The 13,935-nt window shown below is 39.3% G+C and overlaps 1 protein-coding gene across 11 annotated transcripts in view; it reads left to right on the top strand.

Annotated features, from left to right (window-relative positions):
- ADCYAP1R1 (ADCYAP receptor type I) overlaps positions 1–13,935 on the top strand; it is a 152,700-nt gene that overhangs the window by 128,315 nt on the left and 10,450 nt on the right. For 6 of the 11 annotated variants that reach the window (XM_077789654.2, XM_077789646.2, XM_085562841.1 and 3 more), the window contains 4 exons: positions 4,385–4,438; positions 7,210–7,293; positions 12,527–12,656; positions 12,863–12,904. In XM_077789654.2, coding sequence (XP_077645780.1) covers positions 4,385–4,438; positions 7,210–7,293; positions 12,527–12,656; positions 12,863–12,904 — 310 coding nt within the window. The remainder of the gene's footprint in view (positions 1–4,384; positions 4,439–7,209; positions 7,294–12,526; positions 12,657–12,862; positions 12,905–13,935) is intronic. The other 5 variants (XM_085562886.1, XM_085562893.1, XM_085562859.1 and 2 more) reach the window with 4 other exon arrangements.

The following is a 13,935-nucleotide window of genomic DNA, read 5'->3' as shown; positions in this document are numbered from 1 at the left end:
TCTGTGGCTGTAAGGCATTTTCATGGGAAATTTTATGGTTTAAATGGATATACAGACAGACAAAAGGATACAATGGTGATTTTTGTTGTTGATGAACTCATGAGATTTTGAAATCTGCCTGGGTTTCAAACATAAGAATTCTCCAATGATGACTTAAAATTTCTCCTTGGCTCCAGGATCTTTGGCCGCCCAAAAGAACAAAGTTCTTTGTAAACAAGTTGCATCCTAAAAGAGCAAAGCACAGACTTTTTCCCCCCATTTGTCACATGAACAAGCCATGAACTGAAAAAGAGCAATTTTGCATTAGAAGAGAAACCACTAAAAGATGTTCCTTCTCTTGAAAGATCAAGGAGGCATGCAGGTTAGTGAGGGAGAGAATAATGCCAGGTTTTATCCAACACTGCAATTCTCTTTATTTATATATATATTTTTTTAAGAAAACATAGTAAAGCTTGCTGCACTCTCAGCAGTTCTATCAAGGGTTGGATTAGCCCTAACAGCCCTGTTTCCACAGAGTTTGAGGCACCAAAAAAAGGCTGAACAGTGTTTTGTGAGTTCCCATTGAAATGTTAGCGCCACGTATCTGGAAATTTCAGATATAAACACTTTTCAAAAACAGCGCCAAAGCCATCATGGCTTGATTGCTGTAACTGGTGTGGAACAGAACTCAGAACACCCAGAGGCTCAAGCCAGAGGGATTTATACATAAGTGCTTGCATCTGGAGGGTGCCTGTGTAAATATAGGATTTTGCCCACACATGTGCTGTCTGAAACACTTTAGATATCTAAAATTGTTCCAGCCTTGCTGCTTAAAAGGCCACAAATACTTTAGCACTGTGCACAATATAAACTTCGTATTGTAAAGGGAGAGTGGCTTCACTTCGCTAAATTTGCTGTAACCTTGTAAATTTTGCCACACACTGGAGCTTCCTGATTAGCAAAAATAAGGTGGCTTTCAGGAAAAAAAATGCAGAATGGATCTCAAATGTGGTTATGAAGTTACTGCACTCGGTCAGAGTGAAAAACTTAATTTTGATGTGTATTGATATGCTTCAGTTGTTATGAAGATCAGCAGGATAGGGAACGTCCAGTGCCCAAGGCCACTCAACTTTTTGAATTAGCCATGGATTTGGGTGCAGGATCTTTTATCAGAGCAGCTTGCTTAGATCCTGGGAAAAATAATGGGTTTGGAGAATCAGAAAAATGTTTAGAAATTTCAAATTGAGCATTAACTTGGGAATATCCAAAGTAGACCATTCTGGCTGCCTGTCCTTTTCCTCATGCATTGCTCATGTCTAAGTTTGCTGGTTTGAGTTCACTGTTAGACTGAAAGGGATAGACCTGAATTTTCCTTTGTCCCCAAATCAGTTTGCACCTCTGATTCTTTGAATCAGTTACTTAATGTAAAGGTGAAGGTGGAGCTGAAGCAATTGGTCATGCAGCAGTTAATGTGAGACTGCAGGAAATGGGGAATAATTCTGACATCTCTGGTCCTGAACGTGCTTTCAGTTTATACCAAAGCTCAATGCCCACCAGAAACCAGTGTCTTCCACTTAGTTTTCCCCACCATTTACACTTTTGCTTCTATCATGTGAGGACAACAGGAATTTACTTTCCCCTCAGTGTCTCTGTTTCTTCTTGTCATTGATTTCTTGTGTCTCCCTTCAGCAGCTGGCATTGTTTCACATCCAGTGGGGTTAGTTTTACATCTGAAGAATTTTTAGGATGTACTCCAAGCAAGTACACAGCCTGAGGTAGGGAGGGGACAAAGGAGATGGTGCAGAAGGTTTTTTTGATCTGGAAATACAAATTTCTTGTGAGGACCGTGTGACTAACAGTGTGTGTCAGAGGAACTGTGTGGTGCAAAGCAGGTAATGAGGTTTCTAAGAACAAACTCTGCCTGCCTTGGAGGGTAAAAGAACATCCTCAAAGGCCACGAGGCTACAGAGGCTTAATACAAAATGCAGTCTCAATGAAGGCTGTTGAAACAAATGCAAACTACCTCAAGACAGGACCATGTGTACAATACTTATCACAGTCTTATTCCCATCTGCATCATTACTGAGGGAATCCCAAGCTGTAATTCCTCCTTATATTTCCAAAGAAAACACTGGATTTGTTCAGCTAATTAAGTGTCTGCAAGCCCAAGCTTTTTTAACAAAGGGAGTGCTCTCTTTTTTCATGAAGGAGAGTTGTAGAGATGGGTTGTACCATGAATCTGCAGGGATATTGTAGAACATGTAAGGCAGGTGAGTCAAAACAGTGTAACTGAAGCTTCAGAGCTGCAGATTATATAAACCCAGTGTAGTTATAGTGATGCTGAGCTCTGCCAGCTGACAGGAGCCAAAACCTGTCTGCAATGCTTGAAAATCCACTTCTTGTGTCAGCCCAGGACAATAATCACTCTGTGAGCTTTGCTCATTTGCTTTCTTTCACAGACAATGAGCTAAATCCCATTCTCCAATATTTATGCCTGCATTTGGATATGCACATTCTTCTTTTGAAACAGTAAAATATTCAAAATGTTAAGTTGTGTAAGAATCTCATTTGGCATGGTACATTTTTCTCATTGAACATTATTCTCATTTTTAATTCTATTGTCTGCTGCACCTCAGTGATGTTACTGCACCTCCAACAGAATTATTCCACAGTGCATGACTTGGATTTGTGCTCTGCACTGAGAGACAATAACCCAGCTTGGGAAAACAGGAGCTCCAGAATTAATACAGGGCAAGAATCAGGAGACAGAACCTCGAAGCTACAGTTGTTTTTGTTGGAAGAATTCTGCTCACTGCTACCAGCTTTATTCTCTAGAGCACAGGCATATTAGGCTTAATCTCTTCATTATTTAACTCCGAGTATAGCAATGGTGTTCTCCTTTTTATATCCACTCTGTAGAAGTTAGAAAAGCCAAGAATGAGCTCTGTAGATAGGATTTTTGGCTTTCTTTAACCATTCAGTTTCATCTTCAAGCCTCAGATCTACTCAAAGGTCAGATTTACTGGACAAAAAGTTCCAGACCAAATTCATGTTTGTTAAACATTTGTTTTTAATCACAGCATTAATCTGTGAGCAGTCATTCAGCTTCAGCTTCTTATTTTGGTGGCATTAGGAAGGGAAAGTAGAACTCTAGGTAACAAGTCTAAGAATTTGGGATTTGTTTTCCATTAAGGGCTAGAGTCAGAATTTCCTTTATTTTTTTTTTTTCCCCATGAAGAGCAGAATATTTGTTATACTTTTAGCAAGACAGCAGGGGATATACGTGGTTGAATAAAACAATCCTGCAGGGCTACTTCAACAGTCAGTAGAGACCTACCCAGTCCAGAGAAGAAAATCCTTTTGTACATTTATTTAACTTTAAACAAGATTAAATCTCATTTTATGGCCTGTTTCTCACCAGTCACTGCCAAGCTGGCATGGGGTGGCAAGGAAAAAGGCATGCAACTAAAAAAAAATTAGAGGAGATACAACTGAAAGACAACTTTGCTGAGGAGCACCTGGGCTTACTCTGGATGAGAGGGTGAATGGCTCTGCCTGCGCAGAGCTGCAGCCGCTGCAGTGGGATGGGATTGCAGAATCTGTTTGTTGCTCACAGAACAAGCTCTATTTTCCAAACTGCTCCATCTGATCTGTGTAAGGGCGTGGGGTTTGTAAATGTAGTTGGTGTTTTGAAGGGAAAACAAGTGCAGCTTCAGGGAATCTTCAGCTCCTGAGCAGCAGGGAGAAGCTGTCACCCAGCCTAGAGAATTATCAGCTGAGGGGAAGCTGAGGGGTGTGTGATATAAATAATATCTTATAGGGATCCACTTTTCAATTTTTTCCTCTCTCTCCCATACAATCTCTCTACTTCCACTTTGGTTAACTTTCTACTGTATTTTCAATGCTTTATTTCATTGATTTGTTTCTGCATTCCTTCTCCTGCTACTGCACAGCTGCCAATCCTACTCATGGTGAGGTTACACAGAATTACTCAAGCAGGCTGCACAAGATTGTTCACAGGGAGCAGTTGTAATTTGCATGAATCAAGGTCTACCTTTACTGCATTTCCTAAAGGATTCCCTTTCAGCACATTCAGAGACAAGGCACAAACCTCATAATTCCCCGTGTGTTGGTAGCGACCTAAATTCAGAACCCTGACCATTTTCATTATGGATGTACTTGGATAATGCAGCATAACCTCCTTCCCCTTGATCAGCATGCTCATTTCCCTCCTCTTAAGCACCTCTGAGACATCTGGAATTGAATTACAGCTCCTTTTGCCTCAGATTTGTGTTCTCTCTCATCTGCATTGATACGTCCAGGCGTTCGGTGGCCTTCAGCCACATCATCCATCTCTCATTTCATCCCGGGAGTGTTTAACTTTTTCTTTCCCCTTCCACCCTAGCACCCTCCCTCTTCCTCCCAGATGCAGCTGCAGTCCCTGCCCAGGACACTTGCGGTGAGACTCAGCTTGTTTGCCTTTAGCTGTCTAAAGTCTCGTGCTCGATCTGAGCGGTCCAGTCGTCGTCTATGGTCACTCGGGGCCACCGGGGCACCTCCGTCAGACAGAGCATCCCCTTGTGCCTTAGATGTCTCTGTCACACAGGCCAGCTCAGCCTGGAAGTCCCTGTTCTTCCCCTGAGTGACTTCAAGGTGATAGCTCAGTTTGGAACCTGTCTTTGGCACGTGGAGTTAGATGTGACCGACTCCGTTCTCTGTGTGCCTACAGAGGTCTGAGGATCCTGCCCTGATTCGTGCAGTGTTTTCATAGCCATGCTCTCATTTTAATTCATTTTCTTATATTTGTCTATTTTTTTCCTCCTTCATATTTTTTTTCTGGTTCCTGCCTCCTCTGTCTCTTCTCTCTTTCTCCCTTTCCTTCTAACAACATCTCTACTTTGAAAATAAATAAAAAAGTTTGCAAAATAAAAGGGGTAGGAGAAAGGAAAGAAAATGTCTATAAATTCTGTACTCTAAAAACCTGGGGTACTTTACATCATCTAAAATCAGAGAGTTTACTCTACTGAAATTATTAATGGCAGAAAATAAGTGTAACAGCACTAAAATATATTAAGGTTTTCCTAAGAAGTGCTGGCATTGTATTCCATCACAAACCTGTGTGTCACTGTCCCCTCAGTGGGTGTGGACCAGCAATTAATCCATAGATCATATTTTCAAAATCAAGTCCGATTTTTTCAATAATTCTAGTAAATACCAAGTGCTGTCATGTCAGGTCTATTCACCAGGAAAACCTATTAAAAAATCAATCCCTGTCAAATGAAACAGGGCATAAGCAGTAAAGGAAACATGGATGGGAATTTATTTCTAGATTGCCATGGCAACATTAGGTATATCATCAAAGACCTCAAACCTCTATAACAACCCACGGCTAAGACTTTTCAAAGTGATTATTGATTTTTTCGATGTTTCCTTTTCAGGTTTTGTACCTTAATATGCCTCGTAAGTGCTTCTTTTCAACACAGGCTGAGCAGCCCTCTTGTGGTAAAAATTGGTCTGAGAATTGTGTTTCAGATCAAGTGATCAAAAAAATGAGTGGCCCTCAAAATCCATAGTCACTTCTGAAAGCCTCAGTCACAATAAAATGGAACTATCCCCAAAACCTCTTTGCTCATTTTTGATCAGTCTAAGCAGACGAGTAATCCCAACTCAGCTCTGTGAAAAGCAGGTGGTACAAAAATCTAGCACAGAAATTCTAGTGTAAGAGGAGCAGTCATTTTCATGTTTACTTCCTCAGCAACATCCAAAAAATGAAATTCATTTTATGAGTTGAAACACAGTTACTATACGCATGTGCTGGATGTGTCCATGCCCCAAGACTGTATTCTTTCCGACTCTTATACTGTAATATTTAATAACAACACAGTTATCAGGCTTTAATTATCCAAAAGGAAGCAAAATATAACTCCAGTAATGGGGATTGACTTAAAGGAGTTAAAAGTAGGGGGAAATTAATGTTTTCAATTCATCCTGGTTTACTGTTCAGATTACAAATTCCGTGAGTTGCGAACACAAATCTTAGATTGTATAACAGAAACAGAGTTGGGTTTGTTTGAACAAACTTAAATGTTTGCCTTGAAGGCAATTGCTTTAAAAATCAACTTTTATTATCCTTTATATTAATGGAGATTTAGTTAGGGTACTCAGTGGTGTTTGGTATTCATCTCATCCTACAGTGGACATCTAAAATAGGTCAGATGTACCTGGCCAACAAATGTGTATTTCTCTCTCAACTGTTTATCCTGATGATGATTCTCAGGGTCCTAAGGATGTCCATTTTGCTTACACATCTGTACTGTAAACCTCCAGCCTCTCCTGAGGTGAATCCCACCAAAACAACCACATGTTGGAAACAAAACAAAAATTCTCCCCTTGAAAGATGACAAGAAATCACTATTTTCAATTTGCATGTTTTTCAGCCCAGATATAAAATCTCTTATAGGATCCCTCCAAATGTCTCCATGTTTCAGACTACCCTTCTGAGTGACTGATTTAAATGAGCCCCTCCTGGCTGGTTGGAAAGGAACTATTTTGTTCTTTGTTCCTAGAATCCAACATGCAGGGATCAAAGTCCTGCTCCACAGTGTATGAACTGCTGCTTTGATGATCACACTGTCTTAGCGTGTGTGACAAAAAAATAAGTGGTACCTCCAAAATTACCAGCCAGACATTCAGATTCCATACTGAGCTCCTTCCCCATCACCAAGGAAGATGGAAAAACAGCTTTGGTGTCCTTACTAGAACTCTGTTAAAAAGAAGGGATCCACACTACAACAAAAATGAGGAACACCTGATGGAATTAACCTTAGATTGATCCCCATCCTACAAGTTTTTGTTACTCTCTGATTGTTCTCCATGAGCATGCAGCCAGCTTTCATTTAATCTATTGTTCTGTGAGCCCCTGAACAAAACCAGACCGAGCAGGTCCTGTGTATTTTGGATGCGTTAGCGCTGCCCGCCTGCCCTCAGGGTGTTTGAGTTTTGGTTTGTCCGTGAATCAGCACATCACAACGGCCAGCACCAGCCAGTGCACTTTAATTTTTATTTAATCTTTTAATTTCTGCTTCAGTCAAGCAGCTGGTTCGTGCTGTGACTCCATTCTGTCGTGTCCGCTTTCCATCTTTGTGACGTGTCTCATGAAATGTGTTGAAAGTGACCTACCTTGGCCTGTTCACGATATGCTGAAAAAAATGCTAATCTTGTCATATTTAGCAGCTGCGTTCAGAAATGCTACTGTAAGCCTAAGAGGGCTAACCAGCACTCTTGCAAGATGTCAGAACTATCAACCATTACCCTGTAAGTGTACGCACTCCTGTGACATTACTGTGTGTGTGTGACGCATGTTGCAGTTAAATGAGTGGATGAGAGCAGAGGGGAAGTAACCAGAGAGCAAAGCATTCATTTAGTTCTTGTTGCATGTAGAATTTTTCTTTCTTCTTGTTATGTGCCTTTGCCGATGCGCTACGATCGAGGATTTTAAGGTTGTTTTATTTTTTCTCTTCCTTTTTTTTTTTTTTTTTTTTTTTTTGGTAATTATGGCTGATGCTATTGATGGTTTTTGGGTAGTGCCTGTACAGAATTAATAGATGCTCTTTATTGTACAGCAAAGAGGTGAGCACCTTCATATTGAGAGAAAATGGTTCACCTGCAAGTTTCCTAAAAAAACTGGGTGAGGTTGAGTCAATCAGACCCTCAGTGGGAATAAAACGTCTTTTGTCCATTGAACTGAATGAAGTTAATTTAATAAACATCCAAAAATGAGGAAAGGCTAAAGTTGACCTAATATCAAAATTAATTGTATCCATCAGAATTTATAGAATCATAGAATCACTAAGCTGGAAAAGACCTCCAAGATCATCAAGTTCTGTCCAATTTTGTCAAATATCATCAAATATAAAATGAGGCATCCAGAAGAGTGAATAAAAGTCATTCAGCCAAGAGTTGTGTGCATTAATCACTATCCTATAGTTCATCTGACTCCTTGCTCCTTGCACAAGAAACCCACAGATTTTCACAGATTCATGGAAATATTAAGGTTGGATAAGAGCTCCAAGGTCATTCTTTCATTTTGTTTAGATGAGGTGCAATTTCAGACATCTGTAATATGTTTTCTGATGATCTGTCTCCTGAATTTCACAGCAGTTCATAAGTGTGAATCAACATTCTCTGAGCTGTCCTGTCACACAGACCCAAGACTCCAGGATTTTGCTAAGGAATATTTAGTAGCTATATTCAAAACCATTAAGGAAAAAACCATTTGTTTGTAACTTAACTCATATATGGTTATGTTTTTTAATTAGAAAAAAAAAATTAAAGTGAATTTTATGTGATTTCATATATCTTTGAGGTATTTAAGAATTAGAACAATGAAGATCCTGAAAAATATTCAGTCAACAGACTAGAACTGTGCAAAAGCAGATGGAAACAGAGAGGACAAAAAGGAGCAGCTGTGTCTTCTACACAGAGAGCAGCTGAAGACTAAGAATAGTTGGGTAAAACTGGAAGTTAGGTTTAGGAGGAGATAGTTTGAAATATAAAGTTCACTGCCTAATGAACATCCTGATGCAGCCCAGACATCCTGTTGGGCCTTTACAGAGAACCAAATTTTACATTAAATGCAGTGTTTCTGAAAGATGGGAGACTGATAACTCTCTAAGGTGAAATCCTCTACCTAGTCAAGGGCAAGAAGAGTTCAGCCTAACAGGAGGTATTTAAACCTATGTTTTTTGTGTCTGTTGAAGTATAAAAGTCTTGGTAAGCTTGCCTGTTTTTCAAGTCCTTGGTCTGAAGATGTGGTTTATGCATGGGAAAATTAAAACTCTGGAATAATTCCGGTGTTACCTCAGGTGTTTTGGAAATGATGCTGCAGACCTAATTAAATTTTGGAACAGATCTGTCAGGGAGATTACTGAAGTTCCTGAAAGTCACTTTAATATTTTCATCATTTTGTGATAAAATAGATCTTTCAGTTTATTAAACATGAACTGTGTCGAGCATTTCATTACTAATGACATCCTGTGCCTTTGTGGTTTGCTCTTTATCCTTCAATTTGAAATACTGTCACGATTTTTTTTTTTGCAGAGATTTATCACAGATGAATGATGAATGAACCTTTGGCCAGAGAAATTGGGTTCCTCTAATCTAAACCTCACAAATCTACAGGGCAGAAATTTGTGTGACAAACTCAGTCCAGGTTCCCTTTGAGGTCAATGGAGAGATTTAGGATGTGATAAGAATTTCCTTAAGGGCAGAGGATTTGTCCTTTTGTGTCAGTGATTCTTCTTCATAAGGGACTTGAGGTCTGCTTTTAATTTACAAAAAAATAGATGCCATCATTACAGATATGTCACAGCATTAAGTTAATCAATATATACAGAAATATTCATACTCAATACCCACAGGGTTTTCAACAGAAGTCACCTTGTGTTAAAAAAATAACTGTAGAACACAAGAATTAAGTTTTTAAAGTGTATTTTTCTCTGCATTGACTTTAGAGACAATTTAAAATAATTTCATTATCAATATCTACGTTATGTATATCCAAACCTCGGTGAGGTGAATGTTGCTTTTAAGGACTACACACTTTGATGTCTTCATTGAAAAAAATTATATTTGATCAAAGTATATTTCACTTAGGACAGCTTTTAAACTGGGCAATTCTCTTACTTTAGAGAGACAGGATTAAATGGGAAAACAACAATATAATATTCCTTTAAAATCTATGGTTTCAAGATTTTTTCTTCTTTTTTGATTTTTTTCTCTCAAATAGGTTCAGAAGTTGAGACTTCAGCAATCTCCTTAATAAATGTGGATGTGCAATGGAAAAATAAAAGCATGATTCTTTCAAATACTGGTCAAATTAGACAACGTTCCTACGTAGTGTTTCTTTTAGCATAAAGTTCTAATTTCATTGCTCCATAGAGGAGTGAGGGAGAACAGAGGACACCTCTATTTGTTTGTACTAACACTTAAAAAAAAGTCCACATTCATATCCATGTTACTGGGGAAAGTCTTATGTTTGAAGTGATTTTAAGGAAAATAACAGCTGGAAAACAGAATGTCAGCCTCAACAAAAATTGATATTCAAATAGCTTTTTCTTTTTTTTTTTTAAGTAACCTTAAGACTTTCCTCTCCCTGTGGGAATGTGAACAAGGCTTTTGCCAGACCTTTTGGAGAACATTATCTTCCAAACATCCGCCTAAACAATTACTGTCCTCAGAACTTCTAGATTCATTCCCCTGAGTTTTTTGCCTGTCTGAAAGAGTGGGGGAAGAAAAGAGGATTAATATCTTTGGCTGTTACACACCTGAGAATTCCACTGTATCCTTTAAGATTTTCATTCCCTGTTGCACATAAACTTATACATCTCACAGGACCTGCTTTTATTCTTCTCTCTTCCTGATGCTCTTGAAAAAAAAACAATTTATCATCATCCACACAGACATTAATGTCTCTCAAGGCTTTTCTTAACATTAAAATCTTCTTTATCTCTTTATTTATCTTAATAAATAATTAATTAACTTCAGATTATGTTATTTAATGTGTTTTCTTCCTCACTTTTATGACAATATTGAAGACAACACCTCAAATAAGCTAATGATGGCATTATACTTCCAGATCCTAGAAACTAATTGTGTGATTAATCAGGTATGATTGATGCCAGAAAACTGACAATAAAAAAAGACTTCCTCTGCATCTTCCCCTGAATTAATCTCCCAAGAGTGCAGTGAGACAGAACATATTAATAGACAATTCTGCTCTGACTTTTAGATCAAAACAACATTTATCCTTTTGTTGTTGTTGTCATTAAGTCTGAATATAAATGATAGAAGATATGGAGAGATGTTTTTTTTGTCCAGTTTATTGCTTTTAACTTGATTTTTTTTTAATTCCATTACTAATTTTAAGACACTTATATTCTCTACATCCCTTTTTTACAGAGATAACATTGTTCTTTAATATCTTCCTCAAATTTCTGTTCCTTTTTATTAACCTGATTGCATGTCCATGGAGAAAAAGGACTAGAAAGGACTCCAAAAGTTCTTTTACACTTGCTCACTCCTGTATAAATTACTTTTTATAGAGATCATCAAAGCTGGACATTCTGAATGCTCTTCATCACCCTGTTCCAAGGTGGTTTCTCTCTTTTCAAAAGATTTTGGCCAATATCTTATTATATAACCCGCAAGAAGAGTGTTCCCTGTTTTGTGGGGTCTTCCACCAAGACGTGAGGCTTGGTGTTCATCCAATTTATGGCTCAGGTGTGCTTAGTGCAGTCTCCAGGCAAGAGTTGGGATGGATTTATGGAGCTCAAGGTCTGGCTGAGGGACACCAGCACTGCACCCATGTCCCATTCCCAGATCACTACTGGAGATAATTGCACTCACAAAATTCTTGCAAGTGTGTTAATTAAGTCTTCTAAAACAAACACAGCATTTGGGGTTATCACTGAGCATGAATTAGCAAATTCAAATCTGTCTGCAATGTACCAAATAGATAAAAGCAGAGGGGACATTTAAGTTTGAGCAAATATGCAGTTCTTTGAAAAATCTTTACAGCTTTTTACCTTCCTTTGTCCTCCATCCTTCCTTTTCACTTACCTGAACATAGTCAATGATATTCTTCCCCTCTGAAAATGTCCTGGAGGTTTTTTAGGTCACTTTGTTTGCCTTATTTTCAGAAAATTTGTTTTCTCTTTGCTTTTTTTTTTTTTTTTTTTTTTTGCTGCTCAATCAGTGACACTCACCAAAACACACACAAGTCTTTTCTGGCCCCTACTTTGGGGCTATTTCACCAGTAAAGTGCTCACATGTAAAACATTTATTTTCAGCCCTTTTGTTTATATCGTCTAAGCTTAATTTCCCTCTGAAACCTCTTTATTCTGAAGCAGTGAAATAGTTAAACAGTGAAATCGCACTTAGGTTTCCAACTGTATAAATTGATACCAAAATCAAATCTTCAGGAATGCTTGTGAGTACAAGAACATGAAGGGGGATTAACTTTTATATGGCTGTTGGTGGTTATATCAGATTTTTTTTTTTTGTTTCTTTTTGTTTGTTTGTTTGTTTGGTTTTTTTGCTTTGCAGAAACATATTCACACACACACACAGAAATCAACAAAAAGAAATTATTTCAAACACTCCACCGGGATTAAGCAATCGGGTGAGAGGTTTATAATTGTACCATAGTAGCAGTCTGAACCCCTTAGAAAAATTCCCCTCATTTTTTGGCATGGGAGGAGAAAATCCCTTCTTTTAAGAATGCAAATTAAAATAGCAGCAGCGAGAATTAAGCATAATTAATGTGCCATTACTGTAGCAGTGTGAAGAAGGGGGAGCAAACTGCAGTGTGTGTGCAAACAGGCTTTGGGAGCAAACAGGAATGTTGCATATTTGTTTGTATAATTACGCGGCGTACGTATTTCCCAAAAGTCTGTCAGCAAAATATTTTCTGTGCTTTCTTCTTTAATTAAAGTGCAGGTTGCTAATTGCAAGGCTGCATTAAAGTTCTTTCCCTCTGTTGTGACAGGAGACTGGCTCGCTCCACCCTGCTGCTGATCCCTTTGTTTGGAATTCACTACACGGTGTTTGCCTTTTCTCCTGAGAATGTCAGTAAGAGGGAGAGGCTGGTGTTTGAGTTGGGACTGGGATCCTTCCAGGTGATTATACACTGAATTCAGCTTTCCTTAGAAACAAACCTCTGCTCTTTATAACTACTTTGCATGCACAGTTCTCAGAGTGTGTCTCTGCTCATTTATGTGTATGTTGGTTTTTTGTTTTTGTTTTTGTTTTTTTCACTCCAGCTATCTCCTGTCATTCCTTCAGGATTTGAATTACTTTTTTTTTCTCTCTCCCATTTCCCTAGGGTTTTGTTGTCGCTGTTCTCTACTGCTTCTTGAATGGGGAGGTAAGATTTTTAATATTAAATGTCATTCACCTGTCATCCACATCCCATTTTCTTGTGGGAGTAACTGTTGTTCCAACTGTCCATTCTAACTCATCATCTACCATAATCCCTGATACTTTAGTCTGAATCTCACAATTCTCAGAAAGAAAAAAAAAAAAGAAAAAAGGATTTGTGATCTCTTTATCAAAACAAAACATTGGCCTTACCAGAGATGATGGCTCAGATTAAGGCTTCCTGGCAGGGGTAAGATATATACAGGCTTCTCCTGAAATGTCATCCCAGGTACAAAATTTTGCACTGGTTTTATTGAATTTTGCCCTGCTCTTGCCAGCCCAGTCTCCCAGCCTGTTCAGCTCTCTCCAAGAGGTCTGACATGTCTCTGTCACCACCCAGTTTGGAGCCATCAGCCAAACTGGTGATGGTGCTTGCAATCTGAGATTCATCAGAAGATGGTGAGGGCCTGGCACAGGTTACCAGAGCAGCTGTGGCTGCCCCTGGATCCCTGGAAGTGTCCAAGACCAGGTTGGATGGGGCTTGGAGCACCCTGGGGTAGTGGAAAGTGTCCCTGCATGTAGCAGGGGGTGGAAGGGGATGACCTTTAAGGTCTCTTCCAACCCAAACCATTCCATGCTCTGTGTGGGGCCCAGTATCCATACCTGGAGGGCACCATTGATGATAAAGTGCCAGGCTAAATAAAAAACCATTGTTCACCTCTCAGTGTGGCCTCCTTCCCCTCTTGCAGATCATCAATCCACTCTAAATCTTTCCAGCTTTCCTGGGAAGAGGCTGAGGGGAGCAGTGTCAAGCCCTTCACTGAAGGCTGAGTTCTTGGGCACCACCCAACTGGTGCCAGCTTCTCTCCTGAGCCCTGCCACCCTCACCCCTACACACACACAGCCCAAGGGTGTCAGATGCCCAGAGCCATCCCCCAGACACCACCTGGGTGCCTTGCAAGCCTCACACTCCTCTCAGCACACGGCATCTGCTGCTGGCCACATCTGTGGTTTCTCTGGTTCTCCTGTTCCAATCTG

Source organism: Lonchura striata, chromosome 2 (genome assembly GCF_050655825.1).
Source record: "Lonchura striata isolate lonStrDom1 chromosome 2, ASM5065582v1, whole genome shotgun sequence".
Lineage (NCBI taxonomy): Eukaryota > Metazoa > Chordata > Aves > Passeriformes > Estrildidae > Lonchura > Lonchura striata.
Note: the sequence above shows the minus strand (reverse complement) of the source record. Positions and strands in the feature narration are given on the sequence as shown.